The 27,914-nt window shown below is 44.6% G+C and overlaps 1 protein-coding gene across 2 annotated transcripts in view; it reads right to left on the reverse strand.

Annotated features, from left to right (window-relative positions):
- Usp43 (ubiquitin specific peptidase 43) overlaps positions 1 to 27,914 on the reverse strand; it is a 79,856-nt gene that overhangs the window by 20,638 nt on the left and 31,304 nt on the right. Inside the window, exons 6-12 of one of the 2 annotated variants that reach the window (XM_004663140.2) lie at positions 20,682 to 20,817; positions 18,629 to 18,764; positions 14,932 to 15,043; positions 8,384 to 8,487; positions 3,811 to 3,888; positions 2,946 to 3,072; positions 2,516 to 2,849 (exon numbers count right to left, since the gene is read on the reverse strand). In XM_004663140.2, coding sequence (XP_004663197.2) covers positions 2,516 to 2,849; positions 2,946 to 3,072; positions 3,811 to 3,888; positions 8,384 to 8,487; positions 14,932 to 15,043; positions 18,629 to 18,764; positions 20,682 to 20,817 — 1,027 coding nt within the window. Of the gene's footprint in view, positions 1 to 2,500; positions 2,850 to 2,945; positions 3,073 to 3,810; positions 3,889 to 8,383; positions 8,488 to 14,931; positions 15,044 to 18,628; positions 18,765 to 20,681; positions 20,818 to 27,914 lie in introns of both variants that reach the window. The other variant, XM_004663139.2, reaches the window with a different exon arrangement.

Genomic DNA, 27,914 nt, shown 5'->3' on the forward strand with positions numbered 1-27,914 from the left:
ATGAAGATTTCAAGAAGGGTTTTTTGAATGTTTTAATGATTGAAAAAATGATGTGAGGATGGGCATGGTGGCACACGTCTTTAATCCCAACACTATGGGAGGTAGAAATAGGAGCGTCGCCGTGAGTTTGAGGCCGCCCTGAGACTAGATAGTGAATTCTCGGTTAACCTGAGCTAGAACGAAACCCTGTGTCAAAAAGCCAAAAATAAATAAACAAATGTGTTTGAGGGGATGAATATGCTTAGACTGATTGAACATTACACAATATATTATTTTTTAAAAATAAACACAAGGCAATTTCCAGACCTGAAAGCAATCACAGGGCCTCTTGAGTCCTGGCTTAGATAAAGGCATATCTTGTAAAATTCCAGAGCACCAGTAATAAAGAACTTCAAAAAGAAAAACAGATCCCTGACAAAGAAAGAAAAAGAGAACTGGCCTGACCCATCTCCAGTGCTAGAGCCTATTCCTGACTCCCATTCTTCAAAGATCCCACTCCAAAGTCTGAGTGACAATGCCCATCAATCTAGAATTCCATGTCCAGACAGGCTGCCAATAAAGGGTGGGAATAAAGGCATGTTAGCACATGCGAACTGAGAATGTCTATCGCCCTTTCTTAGGAAACTACAAGATGTGCTTCCCTAAATGAAAAAGTCAGGGCTCGCTGGGCATGGTGGTGCACGCCTTTAATCCCAGCACTTGGGAGGCAGAGGTAAGAGGATCGCTGTGAGTTCGAGGCCACCCTGAGACCCTGAGACTCCATAGTGAATTCCAGGTCAGCCTGGGCTAGAGTGAGACCCTACCTCAAAAAAAACAAAAAAGGGCTGGAGAGATGGCTTAGTGGTTAAGCACTTGCCTGTGAAGCCTAGGGACCCTGGTTCAAGGCTTGATTCCCCAAAACCCACGTTAGTCAGATGCACAAGGGGCTGCATACGTCTGGAGTTCATTTGCAGTGGCTGGAGGCCCTGGCACGCCCATTCTCTCTTATCTCTCTCTCTCTCCCTCTCTCCCTCTTTCTCTGCCTGTCTCTCTCAAATATATATATGTGTGTGTGTGTGTGTGTGTGTGTGTATGTACACACACACACTATATATAATATATATACATATATATTTGATATATATATGTGTGCATAATATATATACACACAAAGAAGTCAGTGCTCATCTATAATAGCACCCTATGTGGTCTGGGGACTTATTCATGCCAGGTGTCATTCACCTCTGCAAGACAAAAGCTGGCCATCCTGAAGCCTAATGGCTCAATGGCTGACTCTGTCCACGTACCCAGCGATACAGGGTTGGGGCGGCGCCTGGCCCAGACCTCACCGGGGAGGACTGCCCTGGCTGCAGATACTGTCCTTCTACCCCGCCAGCCTCCTCCTAAAACTCTTTTCACTTTGGTTTTAAGCAGACCTTTCACAGGCAGGGGGAGGCACAGAGTCGGGAAACACAGACCTTGGGAACGCTGCAGCAAGTGCACACTCTTCTCTTTAATGTCCACCCCTCAGAGGGGCACAGAGTTGATCAGGTGGGCTGAGAGTGCACCCCCCCACCCTCCCTGTGCTAGACTCCTGCTAAGTCCCCTATGATTTTATACCAGTGTTCTTAATTTACACTGGGGCTACCTCATGAGTCTACACAGAGGTGACAAGCCCCAAGTTCCAGTTGTCCTTATTTCCATCATTGATGTGTGCACAGGGTCTAAATTAGCTACAGTGCTCTTCATTAAAACATTTCAGGTTAATATAGCAAGGGAGATATCTCCCAAGTTATACACTTGAGGGATTTCTGCTAAGTTATTTTTAGCCCAGAGAAGGAAGACCAGGGGAGTGGCTGAACAGAATAGTCCTTGAGGCTATGAAGCCTTCAGCCCTCCCATCCAGAACAGGATAGCAACGGGACAAGAGGCATATCAGAAGAGCACAGGAGTATCCTGGAGTCTATCCCAGTAATCCTCAGTGTGATGGGACTGGCCCTGTTCACCAAACCCCACAGCCTAAACCTGAAGCTCATGGCAATCAGCCTTCACTACTCTCCAGACACTAAACTGCTGTGGCCAGCAGCTTTCTGCAGGCTCTATGCTCACTGACATGTCCTGATGGGACACAAGCAAAAAATGACAAGATCAAAAAGTGACCGTAGGCCACTGAGACGGCTGCCCGGCAATTTGTCTCTGCCTATCTCTTCGTCTAATGCTTCTAAATTCCCCAGATAAAGAGAAACTCAAAATATCTCATAGACAAAAACGAAGGTAAGCAAGATGCCCTGTGTTGACTGAAAACAAGACACACATCAGGCTCTTGGTTCCAGCAGTTGCCCTCCTATATTTGACATGCTAAAAATTGTAATAACTTTATACTCCAACCAGCAACCTAAGTCCACAACAGCGTGACAGAAGGGAGCAGGCCCTCTCCCGTTTCTCTACGTGAGGAGGATCTTGCCATAGTCAAGACACACGGTCCTGGCTGCTGTGCAAAGAGAGGCGTGGCAAGGCTCACCTGTGTAATGCCCACCTTGCAGACTGCCGTGGTGGTTGCAGACAGCGTACAAGTCATAAAGGAAGTCCAGCGGGTAAGCAGTGGGCAGGCAGGTTGGTGGCTTCCAGGAGGGCCAGGGGCCCGGCCCGGCCTTGGAGCTGGTGCTCCTCTGCGCCACGTGGGGGGCCATGTTGAGTCCAGAGAGCGGGAACTTCACCAGAGTGGAGAGCTTGTTCCTCCTCTCCCCCACCTGACAGAACCGCTTCAGGTGGATGATGAGGATGTCGGGCAGGGTCCACAGACTCAGCTTCACCACGCCCTGCTGGAGGACCTGGCAGTGAGGGCACCTCCACGCATCATCCTGGGCCAGCTGCAGAGGAAGCCATGGCGCTGTGAGGCCACCCACAGCACACAACCAACCCAGCCCGGCCCCCTGCCCGGCCGCAGAGGGACCCCGGGGCAGGACCTGCTCCTCCTTGGTGTAAGACTGAAAACATTCGTCCAGGGTACAGCTGGGCTGCTGATGTGCCTGCTGCTGCCTCCACACGCTGTCTGCGTCCTCGACCCGCTCTTCCTGGAGGCTCCCGAACAGACTGAGTAGAGAGAGAGGACACAGGGACATTCAGGACGCTTCCCTCTTAGAGAGGTCCCACCTGTCTCCTCATAGCATATCTGGTCAGGGCATGGGTAGGCAAAGCTACTACACCCTTCCTATGGGTTCCAGAGAACCCCTTGCACCCCTGACTTCACACTCTCTCTTAAAGAGTCACCTACCTTCCCTACCAGCTCCACCAGGGACCAAGTCCTGGGCTGACTCATTCTAGCTTGCCCACCACCAGACCTAGTGCCTGTGACATAAATATAAGTGCCCCTGGATTGAAACGTGTCCTTTTGACAAAGCAAGAGCAGCCAAGTAAGAATGGTGACTTTGACTTGAGTCCAAAGGCCCGGGTTCAAATCCCAGCTCTGCAGGCACAGGATGTAGGACTTAAATCAGTTAGTTGTTTTACTTCTCTGTATCTCAGCTTCCACCTCTGGAGAATGGCAGTGCCGACCTCATATTTCTCACACATAAGAGTGTGCGTGAGACGATTAAACCAATTGCTCATAGCAAACAAAGTGTTCTGAGCAGCAACGGGCCCAGGGTGGAGGTTACATAAGCATCTGTGACTCCTAACTGCCCACCCCCACCGATCACAATGACCGGGCTCATCACGGTTATCTACACACAGCTCTCCTTACTGTCTCTCACAATGCAGTCCAGCATATGAAGGATATGCCACACTAGAGGAAACTGGGTCCTTCGTGGGAGGCAAATTCCACTAACTCACCGCTCCTTGACAGAGCTATCCCACTCCACCGCCAGCTTGACATGAGCAGGGCCTCCAGGCCTCCTGAGGTGCAAAGCCCTAAGGAATGAATGAGGAAGACATCAGGAAACGGAGCCTCAGAAAACACAGCACTGCAAGACTTAGCAACTGACTCCCATCACCAACCCCAGGGATGTTGCAAACAGAAATCCCCAAACTGACCAGAAACTGAACCAGGTTCTAAGTCAGCTGAAGGAGCAATCCGCTCCCCCCCCCCCACTTCTTAATGCTTTCTCCTCCATTCCCTGGAAGGTGGGAGCTCTACCACATTTTGGTTACTATAAGGACATAAATCAAAGGTCCCAACTACCTCCTCAGTGTCCATAGGGAAGTTACACAGTCATGGCTTAAAAATGAAGTGTCTCTCCCCCACCAGACCTATTCCCCCAGCTGGTAATCCTATTTTGGGAAGTTCTGGAAACTTGAGGAGGTAGAGCTTAGCTAGAGAAAGTAGGTCTCTGGGGGCAGGTCCTTGGGACATCCTGTCTTTCTCACTGACCCCTCCCTCTCCGCTCCCTGTCCAGCATTAGGTACAGAGGCCCATCTAACACGTGATCCGGCTGCTGGGGTGTTCTGCCTCACTGCCGGTCCAGAAACAACAGAGCTGCCACAACGGACTGAAACCTCTAAAACCATGAGCCCAAATCAATCTTCCCTCCCCTTATGTTGTTTTTGTCTTGATCCTAAGTCAGGCTGATGGAACGAATAACCCATGCAAACAACCACTGCTGATGAAGTCCTAGAAGATCCAGCTTCTCCCTACCCCAGTGCGGATGGAGCACCCCCAAGCCGGCCACAACCTACACTTCTAAACCTCAACATGTCACACCACTCCCTTCAGCAAAGGCTGCTGTTGCAGTCACCTTCCTCTTCTCCTTGCTGGCGAAAAGCACCCAACCAAGAGCAGCTTGTGGAAGGAAAGGGTTTATTCTGCCTTACAGACGTGACAGGGAGCCACGATGGCCGGGGAAACGATGGCATGAGCAGAGGCTGGACATCACATCCTGGCCAATGTAAAGTAGACCACAGTGGCAAGAGAGTATGCCAAACACTGGCAAGGGGAAGCTGGTTATAACACCAAAAAGCCCAGCCCCCTAAAACACACCTTCATCAAGGCTCCAATTCCCAAATTATCATTAGCTGGGGACCTATCATTCAGAACACATGACTTTATGGGGACACCTAATTCAAACCACCATAGTGGGTCAGCCATAAGGCAGAAGGAAGAGACAAGAAGGAGATAGAGGCAGGTTTTACCGTGAATCTGTAAGGGCTAAAGGAAGTGTTAGCCATGTACAAACACACACACACACACACACACAAAATAAGTATTTGTGGGCTGGGTCAACTGAGTCCCAAACTGTCACGAAAGTGATTTAATAGGAGGTTCAGTGGTCACAGAAAGCACAAAGTGTTTTGGACTGACATTGGTGAGGCTGGGGTGGACTTGTAATATCTTTCTGCATGACTGAGAACCAGGGAAGCCAGGATCGAAGCCAGGATCAAAGCCAGAGATTCTCCCAGCTCAGTGAACCACACTGATTTGGGACAGAAACTGATCATCCATCCATGTCACTCTATAAATATGGGGGGGGGGGAGGAAGCAAGCTATGCTCACATGCTGCTTCCTCTTGCTCCCCCTCAGTCCTCCCCAAAGAGAAAGCCCTTTTCAAGTGGGTGGGATTCAGAGAAGCTGGCCACCACCCCCGATGCCCCTCTCTCTGTTCCTCTGCTCCCTGTCCTAAGCATCAGCAGGTTGGCAGCTTCTCTGCCTCCTGCCTTGAGCTCCCTGGAAGCAGCTCTGCCTCTGCAGGTACAACTGAGTTACGGGACAAATGTTCAATGCAGAGGAGACACTGAGAGAGCTCCACATCTATACTTTCTTTAAGACCATCAACTTCTCATTTTCACCATGATAGAGGTCCACAACTGGGAAGCTCTGCCTTGAAGGGGGAAGAAGGAAATCTAGAGAGATATTCTAAAAAACCCAAGTTGTATTCATATGTAAGCCACAAGCTTTTACTGTCTTACCAACACTGCTAAAACTTCAATTCCTTCCTCATCAATCTACTTGTCAAATGGACTCTAACCCTGGGGTAGCAGAGGAGAACAGAGGCATGTGTGCCGCTGCAGCTTCATTGCACAAAGCTTCCCCGGCATAGGGATAGCTGAAGACCAAAACATTTGTTCTTTACATGGGAATAATCATTGGCCAGGTGGTGTAACCATGTCTTCTCACAGTCAAGTATGAGATAAGAAAGGGAAAATTATTTGATAATGGGGAGAGATGGTGTCCTAAGCACTACAGACATTTCTACCACTAGGGAGCTCAGAGTCTAACACAGGAGGCATACAAAAATAATAATGGGAGAGCTGGAGAAATGGCTCAACAGTCAAGGTGCTTTCCTGTAAAGCCTAACAACCCTGGTTCAATTCCCCAGTACCCATGTAAAGATGGATGCACAGTGGTGCATGTGTTTGAAGTTCGTTTGCAGCAACTGGAGGTCCTGGCACGCCCATATTCTCTCTCTCTCTCTCTCTCTCTCTCCTTACAAATAAATAAGAATATAATATAAAATAAAATAAAATAAAATAAAATAAAATAAAATAAAATAAAATAAAATAAAATAAAATAGAAAGGAAGTCCTAATGGGCTGGGCATGGTGTCACACACCTTTAATCCCAAGCACTTGGGAGGCAGATGTAGGAGGACTACTGTGAGTTTGAGGCCAGCCTAGGAGTACTTGATTGAATTAAATCAAGTGAGCAGCCTTGGACTATAATGTGAATTCCAGGTCAGCCTGAGTGAGAGTGAGACACAACCTAGAAAAGAAATCAAACAAACACAAAACGGGATTGTAGTGAACCCAGCCTCTCGAGGGCAGGATTGCCAACTGAATGGAGAGGGAGAAGGCTGATACTGGTAGAGGGCATACCAGAAGCAAGGCATGTGGGCTGGAGATATATCTTAGTGGTTAAAGGCACATTCTTGTAAAGCTTGACAACCCAGATTTAACTCCCCAGTACCCATGTAAAGCCAGATGCACAGAGTGGCACATGTGTCTGGAGTTTGTGTGGCTAGAGGCCCTGGTGCGCCCAGTCTCTCTCCCTTCTACCCCCCCCCCCTCTCTGCTTACAAATAAAAAACAATTTTTTTAATTAAAAAAAGAACAAGATAGCTGGATTGATGGCACATGCCTTTGATCCCAGCACCCAGGAGGCAGAGGTACTAGGATTTCTGTGAGTTTGAGGCCAGCCTGGGACTACAGAGTAAGTTCCAGGTCAGCCTCTGCTTGCAAATAAAAAATACAAGTAAATAAAATCTCTTTTTTAAAAAATTCAGTTTCAGAGTGAGAGTACATATAAAAGTGCAAGTTCTTTCTGAAAAAGATTTTTATATTCAACAGATTTTTCTATCATTCACCTCTTGTTGTCACATTCCTGGGGGCTACCTGTCCAATTCTTGTCATAAGCCTGTGACAATGGCAGGCTGGCATCTGCCTGTGAAGAGCCCTTTGAAGAATGTGGCTATTGTCTTCAGGACTGGGGCCCTTTCCTCCAGGGCTCCCTTTCCCCGTCAGACCCAAGCAGGCCCTGCCTTACAGGGCTCCTGCCTTCCTAACTCTGCAGAACTCTGGCAAACCTTCCAGATGCCTCCTATCTATCTTAGTTACAGACTCTTTGCAAAGGGAAAGGCCCACCTCTACATTATGAACTGAGTCAGCTCTGGATGACCAAGTCAGGAAATCAGAGAGCCTTATTAAAAACCATGGGTTGAGCTGGAGAGATGCCTTAGCAGTTAATGTACTTGCTTGCAAAGCCAAAGGACCCAGAGATTCAATGCCCCAGGACCCACGTAAGCCAGATGCACAGGTGGTGCATGTGTCTGGAGCTCATTTGCAGTGGCTGGAGGCCCTGGTGTACCCATTCCCTGTCTATCTGCCCCCCCCTTAAAGTAAATAAATAAAATATTTTAAAAAACCATGGGTCCATGGGAACATGAACAGAAGTACCAGACAATGAATGCATGCTGCGTAATCACCTCAGACGTCATGCCAGCCCTGTGGAAGGCTGTGTGAGGCTGCATATGTGCCAGGCGACAAAGCAGGCGTGTGAAGCATCAGGAAGCAGGCACAGGAGGCTCAGCCATGCTGGCTTTCATAGTCCACAGGCTTTTCTAGTCTGGGCACAACAATTCAGTAGAGGCATTCTCACCCACCCCAGAGGAGAAATTCAAAGTCACTCCAGGTGTATTCTACAGCATGACTCCACTGGATACCTGTGGGCATGTTAGATCAATCTGTGTTCAAAATTTGGGCCTGATCATTAACTAGCTCTCAGTGTCTCCTCATCTTTGAAGTGGTCACGAGGAAACCTCTCTAGGTACAGGGGCTAAAAAGAGCAGTGCACATCTATGGCTGGCCCTGGAGAGGAAAGGGAGAAAGAACAGCTCGTCTTGCGAGCAATTTTACTCACAAAGAGCCTAGTTTGGTTAGTCCAGTCCAGTAAGAGCACATACATTCTCTTCCCTTACCTGTCCACTGCCCAGTGACAGAGGGGCCGGCTGTCCTGTGGGGATAAGTAGCTGCAGGCCAGTGAAAGCCCCACAACCCGGATGGAGAATAGAGATGCTAAATTCTGCCAAGACAAAACCGGAGCAAATGGTAAGTGCACAGTCCCTGTGCTGACCTAGATTGATTCGCAGGGCTGGGGAAGATAGGTCATTTGTTACAGCACCTGGCTAGCACACACAAGACCATCAGTTCAATCCCCAGCCCCACTTAAACCGAGAGTGGTGGCACATGCCTGCAGATGCCTGCGATCTGGCACTTGGGAGGTGAAGGTGGGAGGATCAGAAGTATAAGGTCATCCTCAACTACCTGAAGAGACTTTCCCCAATTCCCCCACAAAAATGATAATTAAACTGAAAATATAAAATGCATAAATGGATTCTTAAATGGCACATGAATTAATCAAAAATGCAATTGTTGGGCTGGAGAGATGGCTTAGCGGTTAAGCTAAGGAACCTGGTTCGAGGCTAGATTCCCCAAGACCCATGTAAGCCAGATGTACAAGGGGGTACATGCATCTGGAGTTTGTTTTCAGTGGCTGGAAGCCCTGGTGTGCCCATTCTCTCTCTCTCTCTGCCTCTCTCTCTCTCTCTCTCTCTCTCTGTCACTCTCAGATAAATAAATAAAAATGAACTAAAAAATGCAATTGTTTTCTGTAGTATTTTCAGCATTCCTTTAGTAACTGGTATTTAAAAAAATCAAGCAATACACGGGCTGGAGAGATGGCTTAGCGGTTAAGCGCTTGCCTACGAAGCCTAAGGACCCCGGTTCGAGGCTCGGTTCCCCAGGTCCCACGTTAGCCAGATGCACAAGGGGGTGCACACGTCTGGAGTTCGTTTGCAGAGGCTGGAAGCCCTGGCGTGCCCATTCTCTCTCTCTCTCTCCCTCTATCTGTCTTTCTCTCTGTGTCTGTTGCTCTCAAATAAATAAATAAATAATTTTAAAAATCAAGCAATACAAAGGCTTCATTTTAAAGATTCACCTTCTTTTATAATAGCAATCTAATACTACGTTTGATATAATGAATCTGCCCCCTCACTGAGAAATTAACACAGTATATTTAAAAGTAAGTATTTAACTAGAACAGATAATGGTATAGTAAATGGAAAATAAAATCAACTACTTATCAGTTATTAACAGGCAGCTTAAACTACTTAAGATAATTTTAATCCCAATAATTAGGCAGTTATACAAAAACAAGTTCATGCATTCAGATATTATCACATTCTACCATATCTGAAATTGGAGTGAGTCTTAAAATCAGAGATCTGTTTAAACTGAAGGTGCCTCAAAAAAATTCAGTGAAACAAATGGCACAGTTAAAAATATGATCAGAGGACTTCAATATGTACTTCAAATACATATAGACCAAGGCTGGAGAGATGGCTTAGAGGTTAAGGCACTTGCCCGCAAACTCCAATGACCGGGGTTTGATTCTCCACTACCCACTTAAGCCAGACACACTAAGTAGCTTGTGTGTCAGGAGTTCATTTGCAGTGGCAGGAAGCCCTGGGGTTCCCCTATTCATTCTCTCTGTCAGCCTCTTTCTGTGTCACTCTCTCAGATGAACGATGAATAAATGTACAAAAGAAAACGTAGAAGAGAAAAAAGATATGCAGACCAGCAAGAAGCACATGAAAAGATGGTCAGTTCCACTTATACTTGGAAAATGTAAATCAAGGCCACAGTGAAGTGCTACTCCCTACTAAGACTATAATCTTAAAAGATAGTTTACTTTTGAAAAAGGAAAGGAAGTATTAGCTCCTTTTCCTTTTTAAATGAAGAAAACTGGAACCCTGTGCACTGCTGGCGGGAATGTAAAATGGCAGTGTGGGAAAAAATTTGCAGTTTCTCAAAAGGCTATACATACAAGTACCACATCACCCATTAATCTCTCTCCTAAGTATACACCCAAAGGTACACCTACAACTACCATATCACCCATTAATCTCACCCCTAAGTATACACCCAAAGGTAACACCTACAACTACCATATCACCCATTAATCTCTCTCCTAAGTATACACCCAAAGGTAACACCTACAACAACGATATCACCCATTAATCTCACTCCTAAGTATACACCCAAAGGCTACACCTACAACTACCATATCACCCATTTATCTCACTCCTAAGGATACACCCAAAGGTAACACCTACAACTACCATATCACCCATTAATCTCACTCCTAAGTATACACCCAAAGGCTACACCTACAATACCATATCACCCATTAATCTCACTCCTAAGCATACACCCAAAGGTTACACCTACAGCTACCATATCACCCATTTATCTCACTCCTAAGGATACACCCAAAGGTAACACCTACAACTACCATATCACCCATTAATCTCACTCCTAAGTATACACCCAAAGGTAACACCTACAGCTACCATATCACCCATTAATCTCACTCCTAAGTATACACCCAATGGCACCGTGAGCAGCAACTTGCAGAGAGCCTTGTACACCAATGTTCACAGCAGCACTTGTTACAGTCAAAAGACAAGGACACTCCAGATACCCATCAACACCTAAATAGACACAATGTGGCAGATACATACAATAGAATGGGTATTAAATGTTATATATGTTTTACTAAAAACATCAATGAAGTCTTCATTCAAAAAAAAAGGAAACGTAGCTGGGCATGGTGGTGCACGCCTTTAATCCCAGCACTTGGGAGGCAGAGGTAGAAGGATCACCGTGAGTTCGAGGCCACCCTGAAACTACATAGTGAATTCCAGGTCAGCCTGGGCTAGTGCAAGACCCTACCTCAAAAAAATAAATAAATAAAAAAATAAAAGAAAGGCAATATAGATCTTAAAGTTGTCACTTGTAGACTCAGCTATAAACAGAATAAAACTAAAATTTTCTTCTAACTTAAAATTAGTGGCAGATATCTTTACGTAACGAAGCAGTGGTGAGTGCTAGGGAGATGGCTCAATGGTTAAAGGTGCTTGCTTACAAAGCTTGCTAACCAAGGTTCAAGCTTCTTCAGCATACATGTAAAAGCTGGACACAAAATGGCACAGATGTGTGTGTGTGATCACAACACGCCTGTGACAGTAGGAGGCGGGGCCAAGAGACCCCGTTTCAGAGCCAGTGAAAGAAGAGCACAGACGTTCATCACAGACCCTCATGGTTGTTCTCTGGCATCTGCACAGGTACGCGGTGTGTGAACAGAGCAGAGCCATCACATCACACATACCACGTACACACAACTACATACACACCCAGAGAAAAACGCATACACAGGAAAAACAGTGATAGGGCTGGAGAGATGGCTTAGCAGCTAAGGCATTTGCCTGCAAATGCAAAGGATTCAGGTTCAATTCTCCAGGGCCCACGTAAGCCAGATGCACAAGGTGGTGCACGCGTCTGGAGTTCGTTTACAGTGGCTGATGGCTCTGGAAATCCCATTCTCTCTCTCTCTCTCTCTCTCTCTCTCTCTCTCTCTCTCTCCTCCCTCTTTCTCTCTCAAATAAACAAATAACTATTAAAAAAAAAAAACAGTAATACACAGATTGAATTATGGCAAGGGAAGAAGAGACAAGCCTTAGAAGTCCAAGAAAGGGGGAGAGCCAGCACTAAGGAAGACAGATGATCCAAAGCAGACTCAGGAAGTTGTGAGGAGGTCTTTGGCGTGGCGGCCGACACGTGCGGGGAGTAGCAGGAGATGAGGTCAGTGGGTAAGTCAGGTCCTGCTGTAGTAGAGGTTGCTCCGTTTCAGTGTCACGTCTTCAAAGGATCCACTGTAACGGAAGGCTTGGTCCTCAGCGTGGGGCACTACTGGGAATGCAGGGCCTTGTGGAGGCCTTTAGGTTACTGAAGCGTTCTTCCCATGGGACTAGGGAACCCCAACCTGCCTTCTCTCTCTTTTTGCTCCACTTGGACAGGTGATGGTGTTGCTCCATGCACATTCCCATCACAATATGCCACCACTTTCCACCCACATCAGAAATGAGTCCCTGAAGGTGCCATATGAACCTTTCAAACTGTAAGCTAAATGAGCCTTTCCTCTTCACAAGCCCATTTACTGGGGCATAGCATTACAGTGATGTGATACTAACCAGCGTACGGGCCTGGAGGGTGAAGTTCGGAGAGCATAAACACTTCTACCTGGATTATAATTGCATCCTTGACTAGGATCAAAAGATAGGAACAACCATGTATCCACCACCAGACAATGGATAAACAAAATGTGGCTGATCTGTGGCTTTGACACATAGCAAGTGAATGGCCAGACACCAGCTGACCTCAGAGTTGAATGGATGACAAGTTTTGACTCAGGGTTAGCCACAGAATGGTGTCTTTCCTAAGAAGACTGCTAATCCAATCTGGAAGAGAAGACATTTCCCTCTGCCACTCCTATCTGAGCATTTCTGTTGCTATGGCAAGGCGCCCTCCCCCCAATCAACAAAAGCCCAAGGTTGCATGGAGGCGGCTGACCCTGCCTACACACAAAGAAACAGGGCTGGCCTCACATGCCCAGGTTTAAATGGTGACCATAAATGTTTCTGCAGTGATGGTTTTTCTTCATAATTCATGCAAATGAATTCTCCCCAGCAAATGGTTCTTTTTTGTAAGAGATATTTTCCTGTCCTCTATTCTTGGCTATGCAGATTCACTTTAGAACCTCGGTATGTGTTCATCATGCTTAATCTCTTTGGTTCAGTATTGAGAAATCTGACTGTATTCTTCTCAGCTTACCACCATGAGAAGCCCATCTTTGATTTAGCATTAAAACGATTACGGATCAAGTAGGTGGGCTAACCTGAGACCTTCATAACCATCTAGAACATCTGATTTCTACAGAACATCATGGCCAACAACCCATTTAACAAATAATCCAGGGGAAAGACTCAAGGGCCAAACTGGAGGAGTCTTGTATTTGAATACTTCTCAACCCGCCAATGGCTTGATCAGTTCCTAAGCCTGAAATGACTCCAGGGCTACAGTAGCAAAAGTAGATGTATGTGACCAGGTAAAGAGCAAGGACAGTTGAGGAAGGAAGGGATCTTGAGAAGGAAGGGACAGCTGAGATAAATTGTCCACATGAAAGTGGTTTCATCTCCTTTCAACAATCACTAGCACGCAGTGTGGGAGATGCTAACGCTATTACTGGATAGCCTGACCTACTTGGAGAGAAGCTAGCTTCTAATTCGGGCACTGTGGCAGATCTGCTCTACGGTACAATGAACAAAATCCTTTAGAGATAAAGGTTGGTACAAATGTAGTGAAGGTCTTTAACACAGTGGTATTTGGCATAAACCCTAAATCAAATGTATGCTTCTTTTTCTGAATAGGAAGAAACATCAATTATAAGGAATTATCTCTGAAGTAAGTTTGGTTTATCTCTCAAATGAAAGGCTCTTACTCAGAGAATAGTTTGAGAGAAATGAGATCTGAGGTGGCTGACCTAAAAATTCAACACTTTCTGTGCCAGGCAGTCAATACCAGAATGGCTTCTGATATAGGAGCTAAAAACCAATGGGTTTATAGGTACTAAAAGCCAATGACTTTTTAATTTTTCTTTTAAGTTTGGGAACTATCAGTTTGAGAATAAATAAGGCAAGAAGGTATCCTTGAGTTTTAATGATTTTCAAAAAAATAAGTTATTTTAATATCTGGGCTTTCACTTGTAGATATTATCAATCATGAATTTTCCACAGAAACTGTATCTTGAGCTGGGTGTGGCTCATGCCTGTAATCCTAGCACTTGGGAGGCTGAGGCAGGAGGATGGCTACAACTCTGAGGCCAGTCTAGGCTACAGAGACTGACCCTGTTTTTTTTTTTTTGAGGGTGGGGAATAAAAGGAAAGAAAATAAGGAAAGAGAGAAAGAAAAATTGTCTCAAGTCCTTGAAAAAATTTTTAAAATTTTTGATCATTTATTTTATTTATTAGTTCCAGAAGGACAGAGGGAGAAAGAGAAGGAAAAAATATAGGCAAGCCAGGGTCTCTAGCCACTGCAAATGAACTCCAGATGTATGTGTTACCATGTGCATCTGGCTAACCTGGGACCTGGAGAATTGAACCTGGGTCCTTAAGCTTCGCAGGCAAGTGCCTTAACTGCTAAGCCATCTCTCCACCCCATCCTTGAAAATTTTGATCTAAATGTATAACTTATTTGTCATCCTCCAGAGAAAAATATGGAAAGTCATGAAAACACAAACTTGAGAAATGTGAATGCTGTTCTTTATTTCAATGACATTCCGAAAGACTTACAAAAGGTGTCTTATAGTATCATGAAGAAGAAAACATCACAAGCCATAAAAATGGCTGCTTTCTTGCAGAGAAATGAAATCACTGTTGTTTAACAAAGTAATGTGAGCACTCATTACAGTGAATTCTTCTCTCCTAAGCTGCCCCAGATTCTGCATTCTGCCCACCCTGTTCTCAGCTCTCTCTCTCTTTCTAACACTCTCTGCCTATCTCTCTCTGTCTTACACACACACACACACACACACACACACACACACACACACACACACACACACACTGACCTGTGCAGGGACCTCACTCCTCATGAGACAGCGGACTTTACTGAGAACACTTTGCTGGAGCTGGGCCCAGGAAATTGTTCTGTCTTCCTGTATCAGGAATGGTGGCCCAAACCTGAAAATCCAAGGAGACAACATTATTTCAGCAAAAGAAAATCCAGTCATGAGTGTTTGCTCTACTCAACCTCTTCTCCATCACAGTTAAGTGAAGAGTTAAGAGCCAAGCATAATATAAAATTGCCCCAAAACTTCATTACCTAGGACATAGTGCCATGCAGACAGCAGAGAGGCTAAGGCAGGGACTCCTTACAACACAGACTTCCCTAGCCATGAGCTCACACAGCCGAGAGCAAGGTAGGGGTCAGTCCAGATCACACACTGTCAATTCATGTATCAGGATATTCTCATTACTGGAATGTTTTCCACGACCTGAACTCTTGAGCTCACAGCAGTGACCTTGTCGTACAAAGTCTATTGGCCCCAGCACCGCCCTGGGCACCACTTAGTAACGTGAAACTGTCAAGTCAGCCTTGCTAAACCACGTGAGGCCATATGTCTGGGTGGGGAAGGGCCCTTTACTCCAAGTGAATAGACAGATCAGTTTATTTCACTAATCCTGTATTGTCAAGCACACAAGTTGCTTCCAATGTTTTAATGCAGCCTATAACAGGAACTAACTACATAGTTCTTGGACAGAAACCTTTGGCTACACATGACCAATTGTTCCTTTGGGGTAAAAGTTCCAGAAATAGAAAGGCTATTTATCCACAAACTGCTTTACAGAACAGCCACATCAGCGTGCCAGGGAGGCAAGTGCCCAATGCTCTGGGAAAAAAAAAAAAAAAAAAAAAAAAAGAGCATATTTGGCCTTGCCCTAAACAAGCCATCCTGAGTTCCTTAGAAATGCGAAAGGCTGAGAACAGTGACTTACTGTGCTGAACGCTGCTCTCACTACGAACTCCGCGAACGCTTTCTCCTGGGCTCACTCGTCCCACACGCCCGTCTCCCCGTACTGAGGGAGCAGGGCTCCTTTCCCTCTCACATGACAGTAATACTTCTCCCCATTCCTTCTTTGCCTTTGAAGTTTGGCTTTAGTTGAAAATGTTGAATCTACTTAAAAAAATAAGTTTCCTCCTTTGTAGCCCCTGCTTTTAAGTGTTAAAATAGCTTCCTTTACCAGAGACATGTACTCCCCCGTCGGTTGTTTGAGACGGGGTCTCAAGCTATAGCCCTACTGCCCAGACTGGCCTGGAACTTGCTATGTAGCCTAGGCAGGTCCCAAGCTAAAATTTGCCTGCCTCAGTTTCTCCGCTGCTGGGATACAGCTGTGTGCCACCATGTCCCACCTATATTGACTATAAGATATTGTATGTATTTAAGATATTTTGTGGGTTTCCTTTTCTACTTTTTGTTCCATCTTCCCAGCCCCCTTTTCAGTTACTGAGTTAACAGTGTAACAGAGACTCTTAAAAAAAAAAAAAAAAAAAAAAAGGATCCTAAAGAATTCAAAGTTCCCTTTATAATTAATCTGAGATTTACAGACAGAAGTTATAGCAGAAATAAAAATGTCATTTAAAATAAAAAAGGAATAATTAGCATCACTGAATAATTCATTCACACCTAGTAATATGAAATAGATACTCTTTTGTCATAAATACTTAAGAGAGTGTTACCTATTTGGGTCTGCTGATTTGCTTATATATTCTTTTGCCTGTATCACAGTATTTTAATAATTTAAACCTTATTCTGAACTGTAAGTGACAACGCATACCTGTAACCCCAGCAGCTTAGAGGTTGAGGCAGGAAAACTACGAGTTTTAAGTGTCAAGTCAGCCTGGGCTATATAAGGAGTTCCAGGCCAACCTGGGCTAGAGAGTAAAGCTCTTTCCTCAAAAAAAATTAATTTAGGGCTGGAGAGATGGCTTAGTGGTTAAGTGCTTGCCTGTGAAGCCTAAGGACCCTGGTTCGAGGCTCGATCCCCCAGGACCCACATTAGCCAGATGCACAGGGGGCGCTTGCGTCTGGAGTTCGTTTGCAGTGGCTGGAGGCCCTGGCATGCCCATTTTCTCTCTCTCTCTCTCTCTGTCTCTTTCTCTTTCTAAGTCTGTTGCTCACAAATAAATAAATAAAAATTTAAAAAAATAATTTACACTGACATATATATAGATCACTGTAAATTAATCATATATATATTATTTATTATATATCATAATTTATCTTCTTCCTTTCCTCCTCTCCCAATATCTTTTGGCAATTCTTAGCATCTTATTATCACAGATGATAAGTTTTAGAAATATTATCAATGGGAGCGTCTCTTCCTGAATCCTGCCATGTTTTGCTTTGCGCTGCTTTTCTCGGGCTGGGGGTTGAAGCTGGGGCTTTATGCATGCTGAGCACATATACTACCTTTGTTTCATTTCCGGACTAGAATTCTTTTAGAGATGTTATTTGCATTTTTAAAGCGTGCCTTCCCTTTTAGTTGCAATATAATATATAACTATCCATATCTACATGATGTTTTAATTCCTATAATCAGCGAGGATGGATCAAACCAGATGTGGTGGTTTGATATAGGTGTCCCCCATAAACTTAGGTGTTCTGACTGCTAGGTTTCCGGCTGATGGAGATTTGGGAATTAACGCCTCCTGGAGGGAATGTATTGTTGGGGGTGGGCTTATGGGCAGTATAGCCAGTGACCCTCGCCAGTGTTTGGCAGTCTCCTGTTCCCGTTGTCTACCTTATGTAGGCCAGGGGATGATGTCCAGCCTCTGCTCATGCCATTGTTTTCCCCTGCCATCATGGAGCTTCCCCTTGAGCCTGTGAGCCAAAATGACCTCTTCTTCCCACAGCTGCTCTTGGTTGGGTGATTTCTACCAGCAATGTGAACCTGCCTGCAACACCAGGGTAATGGCCATCACTCCTACTGCTCCAAGTTTCTCTATTGGGAATGCATATTTGTAATTTTCCCGAGTCCTTTAATTAGTTCTAATCATGTTCCAGTTTGTTTCTTGTAGCATAACAGGCTATCATACCACAAACGGTAGTTTCATTTCCTTCCTTTTTCTCCCTACCCCTACCTACTTTTTCTGATAATGGACCTTACTGTGCAGTCCATGCTAGCCTGGAACTCGCTATGTAGTTCAGGCTGGCTTCATGATACTCCTGCTTCAGCCTCCCCACTACCTGGTTGTACAGACATGCATCACCATGCCTGGCTTGTCTCTTCTAGTCATTTCTTTGCACAGGGCTCCTCTGCACTCCTGGTCCTCCCAACAATTTAAAATGTGGTGAGAGCAATAATTGTTGTTTCTGCAATTAATAGGAAAGTTCTGATGTTTAATTAAGAATGATGCTAGCCATCTGCTCAAGACAATTATATCTAATTCTCTTGCTCATTAAGTACCCTATTCCCTTCTCCTACTTTATTAACCTTGGGAATAGATATTTAATTTTACAAGTTAAAATTATTCTAGACAGAATCCCAAGTACAAAGCCAGGCAAGGGGGAAAATGCTTGTAACCCGAGCACTTGGGAGGTACCGGCAGGAGAACCTGAAGTTCAAAGCCAGCCTTGGCTACATAGTGAGATTAAGGCCCGCCTAGGTTACATAAGACCCCGTCTCAAAATAACAAGAAAATCCCAAGTACAAAGGTACTAATTTAAGCCATCATGTGAAAGAAAAGGATGTAGATAAACATACCTGCTGGCCTTCTGCCCTGATCCCACTAGGTTACAGAAGAGGATGGGAACCCTGCTCTCACTGTAGAGAGGCAGGGAGACTCGCTGGCTCTCACGGGCTGCCAAGCGTGGGGACATAGACAGACCTGGTGGATGAGCTGGAGGACAGAAAACAACACTCATAGCATTGATTCATCACCACTGAGAAGACCCCATGGGGCTTTGGTGGGAAATGGTGAGGTTTCTAGCACTAATGCCATCTTGAACCTGGCACATAAAGTTCATAAGCCTGGTAGCAAACTTGTAGTTGCGAATGGCCAATAATTTTACAAGAAGGCCCTGAGTTTGATTAGAAATTTCCACAGCAATCTTCGAAATATGCCAGAATGATTTGGGTTGCTTTTCTGCCTTTGTCCAAGAGCTCTCAGAGCACTGACTGTCTTGGAAAGCCAGCGTCAGAAGCACACTGAGGAAGGAGGGGGATCTGACTAAACTCCAGTTCCAAAGTTGAGAAACATTGATGTTCAAGGGAAATATGTGTCACCTGTGATTGATTTATTTCACTAGGTTATAGTACAGTCAAGGTCAGCCAAGGCTTTATTTCAGATTCCTACACCTAGAGTCTTTCTGTTTGTTGAGTAGGAGAACATCAAACACTGAGTTCCACAGCTCATGATCTAGTCTGCCTAAGGGTGGAAGGTTAGAGCACAGGGTTCACCCAAGGTCCAGCAGTCACCACTTCTCAGGGAACACATTCCAAAATGGCACAGAGATGCTTAAAAAAATCACCAATCTTACATAGACTATGATTTTTCCTATAGGCCTGTACCTATGAAAAATTTTAACTTATAATTTAAGGCACAGTAAGAGAGTAACAATGATAAATAATAAATAAATTATAATAATATGGTTTAATAAGTTATTTAAAACTACTTAATTGTGGGGTTGGGGGGCATAATCTAGCATGCAAGTGGCCTTGGGTTGGATCCCCAGTAGCACAAATGAAAAACACCTTCTGAATTGTTGTGTTTGAAATTTGTTTTATTTTATTTCTTTATTTGCAAGCAGAGAGAGAGAGAGAGAAGAAAGGCAGACAGAGAGAGAACGGGCACATCAGGGCCTGTAGCCACTGTAAACAAACTCTAGATGCATGTGACCCTTGTGCATCTGGCTTACATGGGTCCTAGAGAATCAAACCTGGGTCCTTTGGCTTCTCAGGCAAATGCCTTAACCACTAAGCCATTTCTCCAGTCCGTTTCTGAAACTTTTGATTTAATACTTTTAGAGCATGGTTGGACATGGTGACAGAAACTGCCAAGGGGGAAGCTGCAGGTAAGTGGGGGTTGATGAATCTGCAATACAACAATGAGATCCTTTCATACAGCCTTCCAAAACTGGCTAGTTGAGCCCAAATGTACTCTGATGTACAATGAAAGTCAAAAAACTACCACATGAACCAGTCAGAGTTTTAGGAGAAACAAGCATCAGGAAGTGGAACTATTATCTACAGCAAGAATTTGTACAAGCCGGGCATGGTGGAGCACACCTTTAATCCCAGCACTTGGGAGGCAGAGGTAGGAGGATTGCCATGAGTTCAAGGCTACCGTGAGAATATAGAGTGAATTCCAGGTCAGCATGGACTACAGTGAAACCCTACCTGAAATGACAACAACAACAAAAATTTGTACAAATTTTACTTCCAGTATGGACCATAAATAGTAACAGTCCTCAGAACATAGATGATACAGGAGCCTCCACTAAAAAGTTACTTGCAGAGTGTGGGACCTGGACCAGCATCAGTAGCACAGTCTGAGGAGGGGCCCAGAAATTTACCTTAAAAAGCCCTCCAGGTAATTCAGTAATTCACTGAGGTTTTTAAAAATTTTTTTGAACTCTGATATTAGCTAAATAAATAATTCTTTAATATCAACCGTCTGTAGATCAAATTACAGAGAAGATACACTAGGCAGTTCCAAGTATTAAAGCTAAATTCTTTATGCTTTAGCACCCAAAGAAAAACTTCTCAAAACCATTAACTCATAACCCCAATAAAACTACATAAAGAAAAGCTGTACCTGAGAGTATTCCCTGACTGGGTACGGAAGGGGCTTGGAAAGCATATATGTTATCTCCCTCTGCAATGGTATTCAGGTCCTCTTCATCAAAGAAGGACCGCTGGAATCCATTGGGATACAATTCAACTAGGATCACCTGAAATGAGAAGGATCATTTTCTCAAAGAGAATCTAATAGATAAGGAATGAAAATGTGACTTAGCGGGTTTGGGAGAGAGCTCAGCAGGTAAGAGTGTTTGCTGTGCAAGTACAAAAACGTGAGTTCAATTCCCAGTACCTACATAAAAAGCTGGACATGGCTACACATGCCTGTAACGCCAGCACTGAAAGGGGTGGAGACAGGAAGATCACTGGAGCTACCCAGCCAGCCAGTCTTAACTGAAAAATGAGAAGTTCCAGGTTCAGTGAAAGAGACTGTCTCACGAAAGCAAAGTGGAAGAGAGACAGAGGACATCCAACATCTTCTTCTAGTTTCCACATGGATATAGACAGGGTAAATGCATCTATAAACACACATGAATGTGCTACACACACCACTCATACTACACACATAGACACACACTGAGAGTCCTAAAACTACCCTTCTCTGCCTTATAAGTAGCTAGACATTTTAAGTCATAAAATAACACACATAATAATTAAGTTGGCCAGGCATCTCAATTGAAATCACACAAAAAATTGAAAAGCTAAGCTTTATACCCAGCTAAAATATCATAGTATAATTTGAATGAAATAAAACTCTCTTCGGGTAAATTTTAAAAAATGTTTTCCATTAACAAAACTCCATTGAGACATTCTAAGTTGTGTTTATAACATTTCTCACATTATGTCATACATAAAAATATGTTCACCAGGCTGGAGAAATGGCCAGTGGTTAAGGCACTTGCCTTTGCAGCCTAAACACCCAGGTTTGATTTGCCAGTACCCATGTAAGCCAGATGCACAAGGTGGTACATGCATGTGGAGTTTGCAGGCCCTGGTATGCCCATTCTCTTTCTTTATCTGCCCTTTCTCTCTCTCAGATAAATATGGAAAATATTTTTTTAAAAATATGTTCACCAAGGGGCTAGAGAGACAGCTTAGTGGTTAAGTGCTTGCCTGTGAAGCCTAAGGACCCTGGTTCAAGGCTCAATTCCCCAGGACCCATGTAAGCCATATGTACAAGGTGGTGCATGCATCTGGAGTTTGTTTGCAGTGGCTGGAGGCCCTGGTGCACCCATTCTCTCTCTCTCTCTTTCTCTCTCTCTCTCTCTCTCTCTCTTTCACTCTCAAGTAAATAAATAAAAATAAACAAAAAAATTTTTTAAAGTATATGTTCACCCAACACAATAAGTTGAAAAAAATAGTTTTATACTGGAGGAAAGAGTCCTGGATGCCCTACAATCCAACTCAATTTCTCAATACACATTTCTCATATAGTTCATTCAAGGCACTATCTGGAAAGTTCGGTTTTTTGTTTGTTTGATTTTTGTTTTTTCAAGGTAGGTTTTCACTCTATCCCAGGCTGACCTGGAATTCACTATGTAGTCTCAGGGTTCCCAAACTCACTGTAATCCTCCTACCTCTGCCTCCCAAGTGCTGAGATTAAAGGTGTGAGCCACCACACATGGATCTGGAAAGTTGTCTTTTAAAAGACAGATTTCAGGGCTGGAGAGATGGCTTAGCGGTTAAGCGCTTGCCTGTGAAGCCTAAGGACCCCGGTTTGAGGCTCGGTTCCCCAGGTCCCACGTTAGCCAGATGAACAAGGGGGTGCACACGTCTGGAGTTCATTTGCAGAGGTTGGAAGCCCTGGCGCGCCCATTCTCTCTCTCCCTCTATCTGTCTTTCTGTCTGTGTCTGTCACTCTCAAATAAATAAATAAATTTTTAAAAAAAAGACAGATTTCAGGGTTAAAAGAGTTGTAAAGAGAAATATATCAAAGAAAATGGTACATAACAGCAAACGTTAATTAATTGTATGTGTAACTACAAGTGGAGGGGGAGGATTTAGAGCATACAGTAATTTACTAGATAGCAACAATAATTGCTATAATAAGTTTTATTTGTGTTTTTCTTTTTGAGGTAGGATTTCATTCTAGCCCAGGATGACCTGAAATTCACTATGCAATCTCAGACTGGCCTCAAACTCACAGTGGTCCTCCTACCTCTGCCTCCCAAGTGCTGAGATTAAAGGCATGCATCACCACATCTGGCAAGTTTGTGTTGTTTTTTTGAGACAGGCTCTGACTATGTAGTGCTGGCTGGCCTGGCCTAGAACTCACAGCAATCCTCCTGCCTTATCCTCCGAAGTGATGGGACAAGTTTATGCCATAATGCTTAACTATTATTTATATTAATATCTAAATTAAAAAAGTATGATTGGGCTAGAGAAATGGAACAATGGTTAAGGCACTTGCCTCAAAGCCTAAAAACCTGGGTTCAATTCCCCACTACCTACATAAAAAGCCAGATGCACCAAGTACTACATGTGTCTGGAGTTCATTTGCAGTAGCTGGAGGCCCTGGTGCACCAAGTCTCTCTGTGTCTGTCTCTCTTCTCTCTCTCTCTGATTGCAAATAAATTTAAAAAAAAAAAGTATAACGGAGCCAGGTGTGGTAGTGCATGCCTTTAATCCCAGCATTCTGGAGGCAGAGGTAGGAGGATCATCATGAGTTCGAGGCCACCCTGAGACTCCATAGTGAATTCCAGGTCAGCATGAGCTAGAGTGAGACCGTACCTTGGAAAAAAAAAAAAAAAACAGAAATATTTTTAAAAATATTTTTACTGGGCTGGAGAGATGGCTTAGCGGTTAAGCGCTTGCCTGTGAAGCCTAAGGACCCCGGCTCGAGGCTCGATTCCCCAGGACCCACATTAGCCAGATGCACAAGGGGTCGCATGCGTCTGGAGTTCATTTGCAGAGGCTGGAAGCCCTGGCGCGCCCATTCTCTCTCTCTCCCTCTATCTGTCTTTCTCTCTGTGTCTGTCGCTCGCAAATAAATAAATTAAAATTAAAAAAAAAATTTTATTTGTGCACTGAAGAGATGGCTTAGTGGTTAAGGCACTTGCCTACAAAGCCTATGGACCTAGGTTGGATTCCCCAGGACCCACTTAAGCCAGATGCATAGGTGGCACATGTGTTTGGCATTCATTTGCAGTGGCTGAAGGCCCTAGCATGCCTCACCTCTCTTCTCTTCTCTTCTCCTCTCCTCTCCTCTCCTCCCCTCCTTTTCCCTCCCCTCTGCTTCTCTCTCTCTCAAATAAATATAAAAAAAAAATTAAAGTTTGCAGAGAGACAGAGGAGAGAATGAGCATGCCAGGACTTCCAGCCCCTGCAAATGAGCTCCAGATGCATGTGCCATCCTGTGCATCTGGCTTCACATGGGTACTGGGGAATTCAACTTGGGTCATTAGGCTTTGCAGGCAAATGCCTTAAACACTGAGCCATCTCTCTATCCTCCATGAAAGATTTTAAGTTCCAGTTAGACTGTTCATCCTGTGTACCATCAAGTGATCTCCATCTCCCTGAACAAAACACAGCTGCTTTCATTTCTTTAACTATATTTTATTTCTTTATTTGAGAGAGAGAAAGAGGCAGAGGGAAAGAAGAGGTTCACTGGAGAAGGAAGAGCCACTTGAATGGGATGACACTATTCTAGGAGAAAACAAGCGGAGCATGAGCATTCGTCTCTCTCTCTCTCTCCTTCCTGGCTGCAGGCACAACGTGGCCAACCACTGCACACTCCACCACCACGCCTTCTCTTCCATAGTGGGCTAGATCCCATAAGGCTGTGAGCCAAAATAAGCCCACTCTTCCCAGTTGCTTCAGGTACTTGGTCACAACCATGAAAAAGCAATGAATACACCCTCTCATCCTGCCGTGCGGTTTGTCACCATGTCACCTTCATCCCACCATGCCATAGAGGGTTCCTTTTAGTCCTTCACCAAGATCCTTAAAAAAAAAAATGGGGCTGGGGGGGGTGGCTTAGCAGTTAAGGCATTTGCCTGCAAAGCCAAAGAACCCAGGTTCAGTTCCCCAGGACCCACGTTAGCCAGATGCACAAGGCGGTTCGTCTGGAGTTCATTTGCAGTGGCTGGAGACCCTGGTGTACCCAGTCTCTCTTTTTCTCTCCCTCTTTCTCTGTCAAATAATAATAATAATAAAATGTCTGATATGAATGAGGTTGTATCCAGCTATTTAAAAAAAAATGAAGAGGCTGGATAGATGGCTTAGTGGTTAAGGCACTTGCCTGCAAAGCCAAAGGACCCAGGTTCAATTCTCCAGGATGCATGTAAACCAGATGCACAAGACGACACATGCATCACAAGTTGTTTTGCAGCTGGAGGCCCTGGTGCACCCATTCTCTCTCTCTCTCTCTCTCTCTCTCTGTCTCTGTCTCTGCTTCTTTCTCTCTGAAATAAACTTTAAAAAATGAAATTCACAGAAAAATGTATGGATCTAAAAAATATACTAAGTGGGGCTGGAGCAATGGCTTAGCAGTTAAGGCATTTGTCTGCAAAGCAAAAGGACCCAGCCCATGTAAGCCAGATGCACAAGAGGGTACATGTGTCTGGAGTTTGTTTGCAGTGGCTGGAGCCCTGGCATGCCTATTCTCTCCCTCTCTCTGCCTTTCTCTCTGTCAAATAAATACATTTAAAAATATACTAAGTGAAGTAACCCAGGTGCAGAAAGACAAACACCACATGTTCTCACTCATATGTGGATCCTAGTTTGAAATTCTTAGATTTGTATATAATTTGGAGTAAGAGTTGGTATAGGCCAGGAAGCTAGAAAGGAGTTATGAGGGGAGACAAGTGGGAAGGGCTTCGAGACACAAGTGGGATCATGGGCTGGGGATAGAGGAGAGGAGGAAATGGGGTGTAGGGCTAACTGATTCTAGATGTGAAGAAAAAGCCATATGGAAATCCTACTTCTTTGTTAGCTAATTGAGATATATAATTTTAAAAGAGAATAAAAATAATAAGTAGAAAAGTATCTTGGGCTGGAGAGATGGCTTAGCAGTTAAAGCACTTGCCTGCAAAGCCTAAGGACCCAGGTTCAATTCCCCAGGACCCATGTAAGCCAGATGTGCAAGGGCGCACATGCATCTGGAATTTGTTTGTACAAGCCGAAGGCCTTGGCACTCCTATTCTCTCCCTCCTCTCCCTCTCTCTCTTTCTTCTCTCTCTCTCTCAAATAAATAAAAAAAAAAAATAAGAAAGAAAGAGAGAGAGAAAAGGAAGGGAGGGAGGAAGGAGGGAGGGAGGAAGGAGGGAGGGAGGGAGAGTCTGGGCCTGCAGGAATGGATAATGCTGTGCCCAGAAGCCATAGGTTATTACAAGAAATTCCCAGTGCCAGGAGTGGGAACCTCCCAGTGAACTGTTGGTGAAGGAAGCCCCTGAGGCCCCTAAAACAATGTGGGCTATTGCTAGTGTTCTTGGTTGCACACTAGAACTAGAATGTAAGGCCTTATTCCTGAAGACACTGCATGCTTCAGTTGCAGGACACTGAGAAATCAAGCTGTCACAGTGCTGCCAAGTGCTTTGCATTCTGCTGGGGGACAAGAGCTATTAATAGTCTTAATTAACAATGAACCCTGCAAGCTACACAACTGGCCAGTGCAGTAACATGTGCCCACTAGTAAAACAGTGATTGGATTTGAGACCCACTCCACAGGAGGGAATTCATGCCAGATACTGAAAACCTAGTCATAAACCTTAGGGATGAAGCTACTACTGTTGCTTGGCTAAATGGATATGTTATACCCACCAAATTGCCCTCTAAATATTTATGTTTATGTCCACATATTAATGCTACTCTCACTTTTGATAAGAAAAACTTTTCAGATTCAAAACTCAAACTTGTCAAAGGGGTGAGAAGTGACAGCTGAGTGTTCAGCACTAAATGAGGCATCCTTATCACACTCTGTGAGGTGCTACTGAATGCGTCAACAGTTATAACTGAGACATAGACAGCCCAGGATCTCAGAGCAGATGGAGAGGAAAATGCCAGGAAAGGCTTGATGGCCACTGCCAGAAAGGTGGCAGAAAGAACGTAAGAGCCAAAAGGTGGGGAGGAGTGCTTTGGAATGCTGTCTTCTAGACACAAAGTGGCAATTGCTTTTATGACCTCACAGCAACTGTTGTTTCCTGTACAAGATATGCATGATATTGGACCCATCAACACATTCTCATGGAGGATGGAGAAGGGGTGAAAATAACATTAAACTGGGGGGGGGGGAGAGGCTGGAGAGATGGCTTAGCACTTTGCCTGTGAAGCCTTAGGACCCATGTTCTATTCTCTAGATCCCACATTAGTCAGATGCACAAAGGTGAGGCAAGCACTAGGTGGCATAGGCGTCTGGAGTTCAATTACAGTGGCTGAGGTCCTGGGAACCAAGTCTCTCTCTCAAATAAATAAATAACAGAGGGACAAGTTGGAAGGCACACGTTCAGTGGAGAGGTGACAGGAAAGGTGAGGGCAGGAGAGGTACTTTGTGTATGTGTATGAAGGTTATCAATAATTTTTTGCTTTGTTTTGTTTTGGTTTTCAAACAAACTCTTACTCTAGCCCAGGCTGACCTGAAATTCACTCATTAGTCTCAGGGTGGCCTTGAACTCACACAATCTTTCTACCTCTACCTCCCAAATTCTGGGATTAAAGGTGTGTTCCACTACGCCCAGCATTTAATGTTTTTTTTTTGTTGTTGTTGTTGTTTTGTTTGTTTATTTGTTTGTTTCAAGGTAGGATCTCACTCTAGCCCAGGCTGACCTAGAATTCACTATGTAGTCTCAGGGTGGCCTCGAACTCTCAACCATCCTCCTACCTCTGCCTCCCCAGTGCTGGGATTAAAGGCGTATGCTACCACGTCTGCCTCTTTTTTTTTTTTTTTAATCCTGTTATGGTGGATCACATCTGTAAACCTAGCACTCAGAAAGGCTAAGGCACAGGGACTGCCATGAGTTTTAGTCCAGCCTGGCTACAGAGTGAGGCTCTGTCTTAACAGCCATTTTTTAAAAAGCAAGATGTGATGGCACATGCCTTGTAATCCCAGTATTCTGGAGGATAAGGTGGGTAGACAAGGAGGTTAAGGCCCGGACTACACAGGAAGACACTGTCAAACATGCAAACAACATGCAGCCACCCACCGCTCCTATTCTCCTTTCATGTCACACATCTCAAGTTCCCTTAGCATCTCCTTATTCCACTGACCATCCACCTGGCAGGTATTTCCAGAAATGGAAATGCGGGAACAGGA

The sequence above is a fragment of the Jaculus jaculus genome, chromosome 12 (genome assembly GCF_020740685.1).
Source record: "Jaculus jaculus isolate mJacJac1 chromosome 12, mJacJac1.mat.Y.cur, whole genome shotgun sequence".
NCBI lineage: Eukaryota > Metazoa > Chordata > Mammalia > Rodentia > Dipodidae > Jaculus > Jaculus jaculus.